The sequence below is a fragment of the Triplophysa rosa genome, linkage group LG17 (genome assembly GCF_024868665.1).
Source record: "Triplophysa rosa linkage group LG17, Trosa_1v2, whole genome shotgun sequence".
Taxonomy (NCBI): Eukaryota; Metazoa; Chordata; class Actinopteri; order Cypriniformes; family Nemacheilidae; genus Triplophysa; species Triplophysa rosa.
In genome coordinates, this window is record NC_079906.1 from 6,510,345 (window position 1) to 6,524,903 (window position 14,559).

Here is a 14,559-nt window from a genome sequence, read left to right on the forward strand (position 1 = left end):
CTAGATTTCTACCCTTGACAGCAGGATGTTTTCTCTTGGCATCATCTTATTTACCTGTAAGGTTTTTTATTTATTGAACTTGATAACTTAATGCACATACTAACGTGTGATTTAAACATTCGAATTATTGTGATATTGAACCCTGCATTTAATTAGTAGATATATTAAGTGTATTGCTCAACAACAATATTTAGCGTACACAATTAACATTAAAGACATTTGAAATATATGTGTGGAGCAATGTACTATAAATGCTTTTACAGTTGAGCAATATACCTAAAAACACGTAATAACATAAACCTATACTTAGAATGTATTTAATATATTTTTGTTGCTCTGTTCCAGTGCTTTCTCTAAGCTCCAGATTTCTAATATCTGCAGGTATTTCATCATTCATTCAACCTAATTACCAATAAACAGTAAAACATTAAACAATAAAACACCTTTTATTTTCCAGAGAAAGTAATTACTTGTGAAGGGGGTGTCCAGCATCTCAGTAAGATATTTTTTCTATTATTATTACTTTGTAAGCAAGTAATTGTTATGTAATTATAGATGCATATATTTTATATAATGTCTGTATACTGGTGTGATCAAAGTACAATCAGCTTCATATGGGTGCACGAGCAGAGACATTTGCAGCGTCGGACGACCACAATCTGAAATATCCTACTCAATGTTACATGGACATTCCCTCGGTTGCTAAACGGTAAAGTTATGACTTATCCATTTATGGGTTTACATTTATTACAGTTATGAGAAGAATTATTGATTCTGTTACTAATGTCAGTTGGTGTCTAGTTGGTGAACTGATCTCTATAACTTTGAATGAAAATTGATTAATCATAAATGTTGACTTATTTTTAAAACACATCCCTTCACACATACATCACTTTCACTAAAATCTTCAGATTGATGCTTTATATTTTGACTTTATTTTTCACTTTTTGTTTTAATAAAAACTGGTTAATGAACATGTCCGGCCTACTACAAAAGGTTCCCCAAAATACAAAACCATTTCTTTCGCCCTTTTATATGGGGGATATAAGGTTCTTTAAAAGTGTAAGCATTTCAGTTATTTTCCTAAATTTTTGCCAAATTGGGAAATATGTTATAGCTTATAATTTATGTTAAATAGCTTATAACAGATGCGTTGCTAGACCTAAAGCTTTACTGGGGCACAGGCCCCCATTACTTTTTCAAACACTCAAAACGCAAAATGCACAAGAAGTATGCTACACAATGCACTGTACAAACTTCCCTTGCTTAAACCACTATTCCTACAGTGCAACTGGGGAAGGTAAATATTTATGTATTTAAAATATTTAAGTGTCCTCAACATACTTAACATAAACTTTATTAACATGTTTGCATGCACTGTATGGAAATAATGAAAGCAATAATTACATCTTTTCAAGAAAAGGCACCTGCCCCAGTAAAAGGGGTCTAGCGACCCCCCTGGCTTATAATAAGAGAAAAAAGACAATTTCCAGTCAGGACTGTGTCAGATGTGATGGACTAAAAGTGTATGAGATAGCTGCAGGATTCAGTCCACAAGATCCATGCTCCTACAAGTACTACACCACAAATTACATTTGCATCCCAGCAGGTGACTTTTCCTCTGTTGAATTCTCCTGTTTCACGTTCATTGTGATATAATTCAACCGTTCATGCCTTAAAGGCGGGGTGTCCGATTTCTCATAGCCGTTGTTGATGTTCAAATCACCAAAACAGACACACCCCTACCCCCATCTTTCGCTTTCGTCAACGCTCGACTCGACTAATGTCCGTCCTGTGCACTGTGCACCTTACTGCTGATTGGCTACAAGGTTGTTTTGGTACTTGGCCCGACTTTGTCTAAACAAGCGTAATTCGGAAATCGGACACCCCGCCTTTAACTGTAGCTGTTTTCTAGTAACAAGTGTGACATGCAATGGTGCATACAATACTTTGTACTGTGGTAAGTCCTTTATGTTCTAAATCTCCTTTTTCTATATCTTTGCAATAATATATTGGACAAAAGTATTGGTACACCCCCTTAATGAACAGGTTTGACTACTTGAGTCATTACCATTATCACAAATGTTAATGCTATTCTAGGGAATTGTGGGCTTTTAATATTATAGCAACAGTTTGAGCAGGACCCTTTTCTATTCTATCATGACAATACCCCTGTGCACAAAAACAAAATGATTGATTCATTCTGGTGTAAAAGAACTTGACTGGTCTGCATAAAGTCAGCTGAACCCAGAAGTCCCTTCCAAAACAAAATTTCTTTAATATGGTATTAGCATTAATATATACTTTTTAATTACTGGAATAGATAAACATATTTATTAGAAGGGGGCACCCCTTCTGTCCATTTCAGTAAATTTCTCTTCAGTTTGTATTTGATGGTGTAACAGCCTATACGGTAAAAATGTCAACAATTAAATATTTAGCAGTGACCAGTATAATAAAAAAGTCCGACGATAGTCATTATAATCCTTATCATGCTTCCCACAAAACCAACAGTTATCAAACTTTTTTGATTAATGCTAAAAAACAAAATAAACTGTTTTTTCTCTAAAAACAGAAAAGTACTGTTGGATTTGAAACTGTTAAAATAGTTAGTCTACTTTATTTCAGGGTTCGTATGAATAAAACTGTAATTTAAAATTTGTATAAAACAAGTTTAAATAAACGTTTTATTATTAATTCATATTATTATAATATTAATAGCCTAATTAATATAATACACATTTTTAAATACAGAAAAAGATGTTAAAAACCTTCAAAAAAATACAGTCTATTAATTCAGAAATACTTTTATTTCTGTCCCTATGTAGAAAAGGGTAAAATGCAGATAAATACGGCAAACTATGGACAAACGGATCAAACCATCTGTCTCCAGGACAGCTTCAAAACACCTTTTCTCTCAATGCACTGTTTTATGTGTCTAAAAAGTAAGGGACACACACGCACGCACGCACACACACACACACACTTACTATTTACAATGAAGTAGTGTTACTTACTATTTACTATGTCTAATCTATTTTTACATGTCAAGATGCAATGGACTGAAAAGTTGTGAGGTGTTTGCAACACATACAATCTTCACGGATCCATGCTATGGCATATACAAGTAGCTCGCAATCACCTATAATTGCCTCCCCTGATCAAAACGCATGTAAGTTCCAAGTAAGCAGTGCGCATAAAATGATATTATTTAAGACACTAAAATAACAACAATCTAATTAAACCACAATCATCACAAGACATGCATTTATCTTGCAGGTCGTGGATTGTGGTGGCATCTCTGCTTGATCTGGGCGGGCCGTCAAAATGTGCAGTTTTTACCATTCGTGAAAATAACACCATCTACGATCCCTTAACTAATGGATATTCAGCTTCTGCAACCTCTCCTAATGGTTCGGGTGTGTTTGTGCATCCTCTTTCTTTCCAATATGAGCCTGGTATGCATAGATGTCCTCTCTCTCTTATGAATTGTGTTTTTTTTATTCAGAGATTTGTGACATCACAAACCCAAGCTCCCTGTAATCTCTGCAACCCATTCGTATAGTCCTTACAAACAAATTCGTAGTAGTCCTTAAAGAGAATATCTCCCTTTGCATTTGATCTTTGCATATCTTTTTATAACTAAAACTGACTTATAGGGCCCCCTTAAGGTTAATGTACTTTTAAATTAATATCATTGGAAAACTTAAATGCGAAACTCTCCCCCCGTTTACTTTTTTCGTTCACACAATTAAACATCAATACTTACAGTATTCTATTTTTGATCAACTATGCAATTTACATTTTGTCCTTTGAGTTGACCTTGGCGTTTGACAATTTTTTCAGTGCAATGCCATCCTGCACAGCTATGTGGGGGAGGGGGTAAATTTACACAATGGATACATGCGTCTCATTTTGTCCAAACTGTGCTGAAATAACCCAACATTTTTAGAAGTGAAATGTCTGTTTATATTAAGTTATAAATTTAGTCTGGCATGATCAGGCATAACATTTTTGCAAGTTTCGTTATCGACATTCTTAAAAATATCTTCTTGTTTTGTGCAGAGAGTTATACAGGATTAGAATGACATGTGGCTAAATAAATTATTTTCATTTTGAGGTAAACTATCCCTTTAAAGATGTGTGGCTGCTATGACTGTCTATCAGAATTACACTAAACTAGCAGCATGTATGCAACATAAGGCTGTAGTAGTCAAATTATGCTTTATTCCACAAGCAAAAATTTGAATAATAGGGACAGTAGCCATTAGTATTTCACTGGTTGTCATCAAACTCTGAGACTTAAGGGTTTAAGAAAAAACCTAATAGGCCTTCTATGATTTGATTACATAACTCCTTATATGGAACATTTTTAAATACCTATTTTTTTAACAACCAGAAAAGTATTATTTCAATAAATACATTTTCACCTTATTTCATCACATTTCTGTTGGAAAGCATCAATGGATCAATAAAGCAGAGAACTCACAATGACGTAATTGGTGAAAATAAACTGCCAGTTTAATAACCATACAATAAAACCTGTAAATACAGATGAATTATACTAAAAAAAATGATCGTAACAAAAACGAAAAAAGAGGATGACAAAATGCACAACCAGCTAAAGTGGGAAAAGGGGAATTATCAGGAAAGACGATTAGAGTTCATAACCCCAGATCCCCAATACACTCACTCTTGCTGTTAAGCGCATACACACAAACACAGCCATGATTTCATGCAGTTACTCTCCATCAGCAGCACACTCGCTCTTACACTCACATGAAGGATAGGGGTTTTGATAATCAGTACACGTTAAATTCACAAAGAAAATTACTGGACCTGTTTTAACGTCAGCATAAAACCCTGTGAGCCAACCACCACCCCCCCCCAGCCCCTGGTGTCTGCGTTAGGGGCTTCTCTGAGCGTCTTCCTGTGGACTAGGCTCATGCTGATCATCATACAGAAGGTATGGGGAGCAGGGCTGGGAACTGAATGGAGAGGCGTGGATGGTGTCAGGTGGAATGAGGTGGGATGGTCGGTGGAAGCCATTTGTGTATTTAAGATGGATGTGTGTGGGTGTTTGGAGATCAATTTCGTCTCCCCTAGTTCTCGCCATCTCCCGCATCTGCTTCGTCGGCCTGATTTTCTGACGTCCAAAGCTGCGATTATAACAAGAAACAATCAAGCACCCAAAAAGCAATACACAGAAATTAAAGATTATTGGTGGAGAATGTAAAAAGGTTTACTTACAGTGAGGTTGTCCCTTAGAAGCTGCATGATCAAGGTGCTGTCTTTGTAGGAATCCTCATTTAAAGTGTCAAGCTCAGCAATGGCTTCATCGAAAGCCTGCGAAAGGAAAACAGACGTTTTCTCATTTCTGCTGAACGAGTGTGAAACATACTGGTGTTGTAAAAAGTACGATTTAAGAATTTCAGATTTACAAATGTTTCTATCTTTTATTACCGCACGTGTTTTATAAAAAAAAGTGTTTTAGATCAATTTTAAGTATAGAATTTTTAATCTGGTGTAACACTGCCATGGATTTAAACAGGCACCAACCGTTTTGGCAAGATGACAGGCCTTCTCAGGAGAGTTGAGGATCTCGTAGTAGAAAACAGAAAAGTTGAGGGCAAGACCCAACCGTATGGGGTGTGTGGGCTGCATTTCCTTCTTGCTTATCTCAAAAGCATCCTGGTAAGCCTTCTGAGAGTTTTCAACTGTGGCTGAGAAACAAAAAAAATATTGATCTGTAAATTGTTGTGATCACAAACAAATGACGAAGTTATGAAATTATGATCTTGATCATGGTGATCTTGGATCGTTTTTTTAATAACTAAACATTAAAAACTTAATAGTCACTGTTAAACATCTCACATACTATGTTCTTTATTTTTCCAGCAAACTGATAAGACAGATCTGACACCTATTTGCACGTTTCTCAGTTTCGATAAAACCAAGACAATTCTACATTCCACTTACTGGTTTTTGCTTCTCCAGATGCAACCTCAGACAAGTATCTATAGTAATCGCCTTTCATTTTCAGGTAAAACACCTTGCTCTCTGCCTGAGAAGCATTGGGAATGAGGAACTTCTCCAGTAAACCCTATGAAAGAAAGGATGGGAATATTGGGATGGCTCATACTTGTGGACAAGCAAACTGAAAAAAACCTTGCCAGTTGAATTTAAGTGACAATTAAACTTTAAACTAAAATTTTAAAACTAAAATCACAAAAGCTCAATGTTACATAAAACAAATACTTTACACAAGGTTCAAAATATGAATTTGCTGTTATCAAGATGAAAGAAGATCACAAGAACAGATTGCAGATACCAGCACATCATTGCAGATGTCCTGCAGTTCAGTCTCGATCTTTTCACGATACTCGCGTGCCATCTGCTGTTTCTTCTCGTTGCCCTCTGTCTTCTGCTCAATGCTCGAGATGACGCGCCAGGAGGAGCGACGGGCACCCACGACGTTCTTGTATGCCACAGAAAGCAGGTTGCGTTCTTCATTGGAAAGTTCCACACCCCCCTCGGTCACAGCCTTCATAGCTCCAGCCATGTCATCATAGCGCTCTGCCTGCTCAGCCAGCTTGGCTTTCTGCACCAGGTCAGTCTTGTCCATTTTAGACTGGGAATCAAATAAGAGCAGATATTAGAAATACAGTAGCATACCACTGCAATTCAGTCTAATGATATAAAAGCCAAAGATTAAATAATCTAACCCATAAAACAGAGATTTACACTTAGAATGGCATGAGGGTGGGTAAATTATGAAAGAATTTTCAGCTGAACTATTCCTTTAATGCTAATTTTTACGTTTAAATAGTAATACACTACATTACTTGAGGGGCATAATGTGAGAACAACAATAAACCTTAACATTAATGTGCACGTTTCTGAAACAAAAAAATCAGTTTTCAACGACGTGCTAAAATAATATAACAGACCCACAGCTCTACAAATATGCTTAACATACAAATTTAAAAATAACTCATTATTAGCGCAACTTCGATAACAATGATTATTTTTCTCAATCATGACGCTATTCGATTAATTGAACTGCAGGCTACGATGACGTTAGCAAGCAGGCTAACCATATTCCCTTTCATTGAATTCGTCGATATTGTGTAAAGGTTGTCGACATTGTATGTAACGTTGTTAATGTTACTTTATCATTAAACACAAGAGGCTGACAAGAAGTTTGACGTTTCATTGTAATGATTAACCGTGTCTGGTTACGTGCGAGGCCTGACGAACGCCTAGAAACCTGCTAAATCCCTCTGCTGCCCGCAAGAACGGAAGACAAGATCGTTTTACGTGAAATAAATAATACAACTACGTTGTTTAACATGCAAAAAACGTTATTTAAGGTATAAGGGGGCTAACTCACGTTCTGAAGGGCGTTTACTCCGGCTTTATTCGTTTAGAAATGTACAATTTGGATACCCGTCCTCCGCCTGGTTGTTCAGTTCTGGGTAGCACCACTTCCGCTAAGCGTGACACTTCCGCTTCCTGCAAAGCGCAAGTCCGTCCCGTCGAAACTTTTTTATAACGTGACAACAAGTTTTATTAGATTTATATGTATTTATTTATTCATGTCCAGTTTATTTTATGGTATGATTGACAAATTGATTATCTATTAGAAGCATGCAAGACCATTTGCTTAATATTGTTATTCAGAATCAGGGCTCTCTAATGAAATAATACGTAGTTTTAACGAGATAATACGTCGTTAAAACCAGATAATATGTCGTTAAAACGAAATAATTTTCTTGTGTAAACCACATATTTTTCCCGTTTTAACGAGATATTATATCGTTTAACAACATATTTTTCTCACGCAGGTTTTCATTAATCGACATTTCAACAAACGTAACAGAATTGCATGAATTCGGTAAATTAATTCAGTTTTTTGACGAGATGGTTCATTTAACTGAACTGATTTATTTTTACTTTTTCCTTGGCTTGAGTCACAAAGACATTTTATTAGTATTAAACCATGATAACGGGGTTATTATTAGTATGCGGACACTGAGATTACACTTCAGAACGCCCAGCAAACACCGTACGTTCTGAAAACGTCGCCAGTTCGTCTTCATTTGGTCACAATGACATTTTGATTACTTTGTGACCACGTTCGGAGGACCTCTTGGCAACGTTCAATTTCTAAGAATTTTTGCTAACCTTCTAGAAACGTTGGAGCCACGTCCTCAAATAACGTCGTGAATTAATCCCATGGAGAACGTTGTAGCGACGTGGTATACTGGTCTTCAGATAACCTGGACACTGGTCATTTGATTAATGAATTTGGTCATTTATATTATGTTATTATATGGTCGTATTTATTATGTTATTATATGGAAAATGTATGATCGGAGTCAAATCTGTTATATTGTCAAAACGAATGCTATTAATCCGACTTTTCACAGCTATTAAAGTGCCGTTTAATAAGATAAAACAACTTAATGTGTTCTCTGTTCTGCAAAGAGAACATCATCTCGCATCATTAAAACATTAACGGTTATTTTGTTTTATACCTCACTGCATGATATTACTTTAGCGGTTTATTAATATTCTTTCTTTACTTTATACCTTACAGATGTGAGAGTAAACACATATTTGAGTGATTTTCGATCGATTTGGTGCGTTTAAATGAACGGACCCTGATGTTTGCGAGTGTGATTGAAGAAGCTTTTGATCTAAAAAACGGACATCCTGCTAAACATGTGGTAAGACAAGAATATGTTAAGCTTAAAGATAATATTTATTCATCTCTGTCAATAAATATCTGCTTTGAATACTCTGTATTGTATTGAAGTCTTTTGTTATTTATGTCATTTACTTCAGTATCTAAATTTACATTTTACATTTAGTCATTTAGCAGACGCTTTTATCCAAAGCACTTACAGAGAGTTCAGGGAGCAATAATGTGATATGTCATACAGGAGTAATAATACAATAGGTGCTAATACAAAGTTACTAGTTTCAACAAAATCTAGACCACTACCTGTTGAAAGAAAGAGAGAGGGTTAGTGTTTTTTATTTTTTCATTTTTCTGTCAAGTATTCACAGAAGAGATGGGTTTTAAGTAGTTTTTGAATGTTGTGAGAGATGTGGTTGACCGGACTGAGTTAGGAAGAATGTTCCACCAGGAAGGAGTTGAAGGAGAATGAGCAGAAAAGCGATTTACTGCCCTTATGAGAAGGCAATACAAGACGTTGCTGGTTTGCTGAACGCAGGGATCTTGATGGGGTGTAGGAGTGTAGGAGGGTGTGAAAGTATGCCGGTGCAGATCCAGTGATAGTCCTGTAGGCAAGCATTAGTGAAGTTGAATCTGATACGGTCTTCAACCGGTAGCCAGTGGAGAGAGATGAAGAGGGGTGTCACATGAGCCCTTTTGGGCTGTTGGAAGACGAGGCGTGCTGCTGCGTTCTGAACCAGCTGATTGGTTTGTATGGGATGTATTCCTCACGTCCCATAAACGTTATTTGCTACGTTGCTGCGATGAATATGGTCCGTGCCATTTACATATGAGGAGGAAATCATCAAGTCCCAGCATTGTCCAATGTTACATCATCCCGACGAATATGGGAATCACAAAGTTACGTAGCTGTAACATTATTTGATGTCATGGCAACGAATATGGTCCGGTCTTCACTGTGGTACCTGGGCGGACCAATTGGAAGTGGCATTATTCCTTGTTGATGAACTAGACCATTATGGGAAGCTTTGTGGATATAAACTACTACATCTGAAATGTATTCAGGCTGGATTTGTTGTCAGTCAAACATTTATTAAATATTCTGGATCCGTAGGGAGTGCAACTCAGAAGAGAAATCGCTGTCTTGATGTTGGCTACCGTACAGCGGGCCGTGGTTCGAAAACATGACATTTTACCTATGTCCACCTGCGGAGAAAACATGTCGCTTTTACGAAATAGGCTAATGTGTAATTATTATGAGACGTCATATTATCCCTTTAATATAGTTTAAACCACATATTATCCCATCAAAACGAGAAAATATATTGTTTTAACAATATTATTTCGTTTTAACAACATATTATCCCGTTAAAACGACATATTATTTAGTTTTAACCACATATTCTCTCGTTATTATGATATATGTATGTGGCAGCAATACGCCACCATAGTTTTCAGCTGCGGCCCCTAAGCCCCACCCAATTCTAGCAGTTTTCTAGCAGTTCAATTTTACTATTGTTATAATTGACCAGCACAAATAATAATTATACCAATTGGTAAATCTGATAAAAGATAGACAAATGAATCCAAATAAAATAAATTGTTTTATATGTTTTAAATTATTTATCAAAAATGAAAATATATTTGGCCCCAAACAAGCAGTGCTCAATGGGCATACTCTACACATACAGCAGGATTACAGCAACTTTCAAGCAGTATGTGTAAAAAAATACTGAAGAGATGTAGCCTTAGCATAGCTGAAAAGCAATCATTAATACAGGAAATTTTACAATAATAAAATACATCTCTAGTACTTTTCTTAGTTTTAGGTACCCAAAGCTAAGGCAAGGCATTAAATGTGCACTGTCTTTTATATGAATTGTCTTCAAATACTTATATTTAATCAGTTATTCCAACCAATAAGAATAATGACAAACTTAAGACAGTAAATGTTATCAACATCAACAAAAGCCATCTTTAAAGTGGCAGTCCGTAAGAATGGCCTCTTTGTCGCCATCTCAGTTTGTAATTGCTACTGCAAGTGATGTGCGGAAGTATTTTCTTTACGTGAGTTGTGATTCGGCACTGCTCAACTGCGCGGATGAGTCTGATGTTTTTAGTCGTATGTCACGTGTGGCGTGTGACAGTGGAGTGGACCGGTGAGAATATTCACTGTACATCAGTAGAGCATAATAAACATAACAGATAACATGGCAGATGATACAACATGAAACAAATAAGAACATAAACAGACCCAAATAGCGCAAATGGAGGCTGTGTTGAAGTGTTTTGATATTATTTCGGGTGGTGGGTCATATCCATACCTGCCAACACAGAAGATCCGCGATCTCTGGTCTCAAATGCTGACAGGTATGGTCATATATCATTATACACAACACAACTATATATATATACATAGACTATACGCAAAGCCTTGTCATCATTTCCCAGAAAATAAGTCTGTAACTTTGAGTAAAATCACAGGCTTCACTTATCCCGTGCGAGTGTGCCACATGAAATACAGATGTGGGGAGGTCATTTCTAGATCACACGAGGTCCCCAGATAATACTAATCCCGTGCAAATAGGCCTTAAGTTACATTTATCATAATGAACATAACAAAGAGAGAAAGAACAACCGATGAAACTGTACCCGTCTCTGTATTAACACAACAAGTGCGCTACGGGTTTTGTGGTATCTATTGAAATATTGAAATGTCTTACCTGTTCTGTTCAGAAGAAATAAAGCCATGTCTGCATCCGTTTCAATCATTTCAGATCACGGAGTTCATGCCACCTTTGAAATGCCTTGCCAATATGAATTCTTGTTTTCGCACGAGTCCTATCACATATTCCCTTTTTCTTTGTAAAAAGCTCATCAGTTCGTTCTTTCTTGTTTTTCACAACTGATGAATCCCCAGATGTCAGCGCTGCTTGGCGTTTAAAAGTAAAAGTACTAAACGGCGCCATAAATAATACTAAAAGTTTCCAAGAAAAAAATTCTGTGTACAATGCTACCCGTCACCCGCAGCATCCACACGCGGGCTAGCAGCCGGATGAGAAACACTACCTGACAAGGAAAATTACGAACCATTATTACAAGCTTTCCGTGGTGAATCCAGCAAGGGTAATTGTTTTAAACGTCGTTCTTTCATGTACTTTCATGCTCAATAATTTGTTTTAGTTCATTTTTAATCAAAAAAACTTACGGATTGCCACTTTATATTCTGTTTACTATTTTTAGACTATACTGTATATTATTTCCTTGTTGATCTAGGACGTTCATTCATTCTCGGCCATTGATAAAAAAGAAATTATAAGGGAAAATAATTATTACTAAGACATGCCACTCTTGTTGACGATTTTCTTTGCATGTTTGCCCTTAATAGATTATTCACCCTGTGTTGATCCACAAGCTTGGCAGATGTTGATTTGGATGACAAAGTAATGATCAATAAACCAGAAGCTGAGTCTGCTTATTGAGGGGCTGCATAAACAAATTAGTTGTTTGGCAAAACATAGGCTAAGTTGGACCAACCTGCCCTGATGCACACCGAGCCATGTACATAGACTGCATATGTGGATAGGGATGATAGTTTGGGAGCTCCTTCAAACTTATTCTTAATATATATTTTATTCTTGTTATATCTTAAGATTTATTAAAATTGTTATTTTACCGAGGGTAAAACTATGCAGAGAAACACACGGAGTAGAAGTGGTAGTAGTATTACAATTGGGTCAAAAACTTACCACGGATATGTGAGCGTCAGCCCGGGATGTTTCCAGCGCTGTTTTACGTCCTCGCAGCCGTGCCTGCTTAAGCTCAAACGTTTCCTCATCTGCACTCAGAGGTACACACACGTCTGAAACATTAGCCACTGGTAATGTAATAGGCCTGAGGGCTAATAGCAAATGATCAGATAAAAATTATTGTCTGTGATTGTCATTTTGATATGTGATACACTTAAGGATAAGAGCAGGCTTAGAGAAGACGACCAGCCCAGCAGGCGAACTTCACTCCTGCACCGGCACACCCTCAGAGAAAGGTGCAGCCATTGTATTTTGACACATTCAATCAGTTTATAACTAGACTAAAGACTCATCTCTTTAATATAGCTTTTACCTAACTCACCAATAACACTGTTAACTCACCTTAAGCAGTCTATGCCACAATATAGTTAGCTTGTCGGAACCGAACACACACACACCCATCATATTGTGTAACTTTCTAACTTTCTTACACTCTACGCATATGCTAATATCAGTTTTTTTGTTTTTCATGTCCCATCCTCAGGTTCCCAACAGAGGTCATCAGTCCAAGCTCTGGTTCTGGCCTGATGCTCTTCCCAGTCTAGCCAGACGCTTATGATGATGGGCAATCCACCTGATGACAACTACAGCCTAGTGTTGTCACGATACTGGAATTTCTAACTTCGATACAATACCTAAAAAAATATCGATATTCGATACCATTTTCAATACCACGGGGAAAAAACTTCCATAACAATAAGGCCCTAAATTTTTTACATTTTATTTAAAGTTAAATTGAACAAGGTTAGACAATGAGGTATATTTTTACATTATTTATTAATTGTTAATCTGATGTTCATTTTACTAATACATTTATTATTTAAAATCAAAGTTGTATTTGTCAGTATTAATGGACCAGAGCTTACATAAATAGTTGTATTTTTTAACTAACATTTAAAAGAGATTAAAAAAACTTGAACAAATGTATTGGGATGAACTGTCACTATAATGTATGAGTTAAGAAGCTTACTTTTGTTGGTCTCTTTGGGCACAAAGGGCTTTTAGCTCATCGTCAAACTCATCGCTGTAGTCCACAGTGCTTTTGTCGTCGTCTGATCTCACCTCTGTCAGAATCGACATCTTGTATCTGTGATGGGCAGTACTAGTATGTTTCCTGTACTCTTCTAAACCCACCACAGACCAATCACAGGCCCAGCACTTATGCACCTGTTCACTGTAAGAAAAGCACGCTTTATGTTTTTTTACATTCATAAGCAGGACATGACAGTGAGTGATTTTAAGTTCCATACCTGCCCTTTAATTTCTCGATGGCCTTATGAAACTGTGCATGTGTTCGTCGACATCCTGTGAAAACAATACAAATAATTATAAAACAATACATATGTTTTTTTATAATTGACTGCTCCCCCTGTCATGCATAAGGTGTGGGAAATGTCCTATTGGGCAATTCAACTGCTGAAATAGTGGTATTATAACACCTAATCCTATTAAGCAAATATTTTGTTTTAATATGTAATTCTTTGACTTTTAAAAATTACAAAATGTCACCAATATGAATGCAAGAACATAATGAAGTAATTTGTCCCCTTTATATTATAAGTTAGAGCTGCACGATTCTGGATAAATTGAGAATCCCGATTCTTTTGTTTCAAATAGAGATTGCGATTCTTTTACGATTCTGAATGATTCAATTCAATTTTATTTATATAGCGCTTTTCACAATGTGCATTGTTCCAACGCAGCTTTACAGGAGAAATGACTAAGGATGATGGATGAAAAATCCATCATCCTAAAAGCTAAGGATGGCTTTCAGGACGATGACTAAAAGTAATACATAATTTACTAGAGGTTCTGACAAAAAAAATTTTATTTAGGTATGTAATACGTAGGACTTTGCTTCAAAATTATTACATATTTTATGGTTAACCTACAGTAGTTATAGTGAGACATTTTTAACCACTAATCCCATAAGTAAACTAAAGTGTTTTTTTTTTTACTTTAAATGCAAAAGTTTAACTTCCTAAAAGTATTAATGCATTGAATTAACGTGTATATGAAATATTTCTCAGTAAAAACAAATCTTAA

At 36.3% G+C, this 14,559-nt stretch overlaps 1 protein-coding gene across 1 annotated transcript; it reads right to left on the reverse strand.

Moving 5' to 3' along the window:
- Nucleotides 1-4,496: 4,496 nt before the first annotated feature.
- Nucleotides 4,497-7,523, reverse strand: ywhabb (tyrosine 3-monooxygenase/tryptophan 5-monooxygenase activation protein, beta polypeptide b). The gene is made up of 6 exons (XM_057356916.1): nt 7,394-7,523; nt 6,332-6,631; nt 5,980-6,103; nt 5,560-5,723; nt 5,251-5,346; nt 4,497-5,159 (listed from the first exon to the last, which is right to left on the reverse strand). Exons 2-6 carry the CDS (start codon nt 6,623-6,625, stop codon nt 5,103-5,105), a joined length of 735 nt encoding a protein of 244 aa, XP_057212899.1. The 5' UTR covers nt 6,626-6,631; nt 7,394-7,523; the 3' UTR covers nt 4,497-5,102.
- Between the last annotated feature and the right edge of the window lie 7,036 nt (nt 7,524-14,559).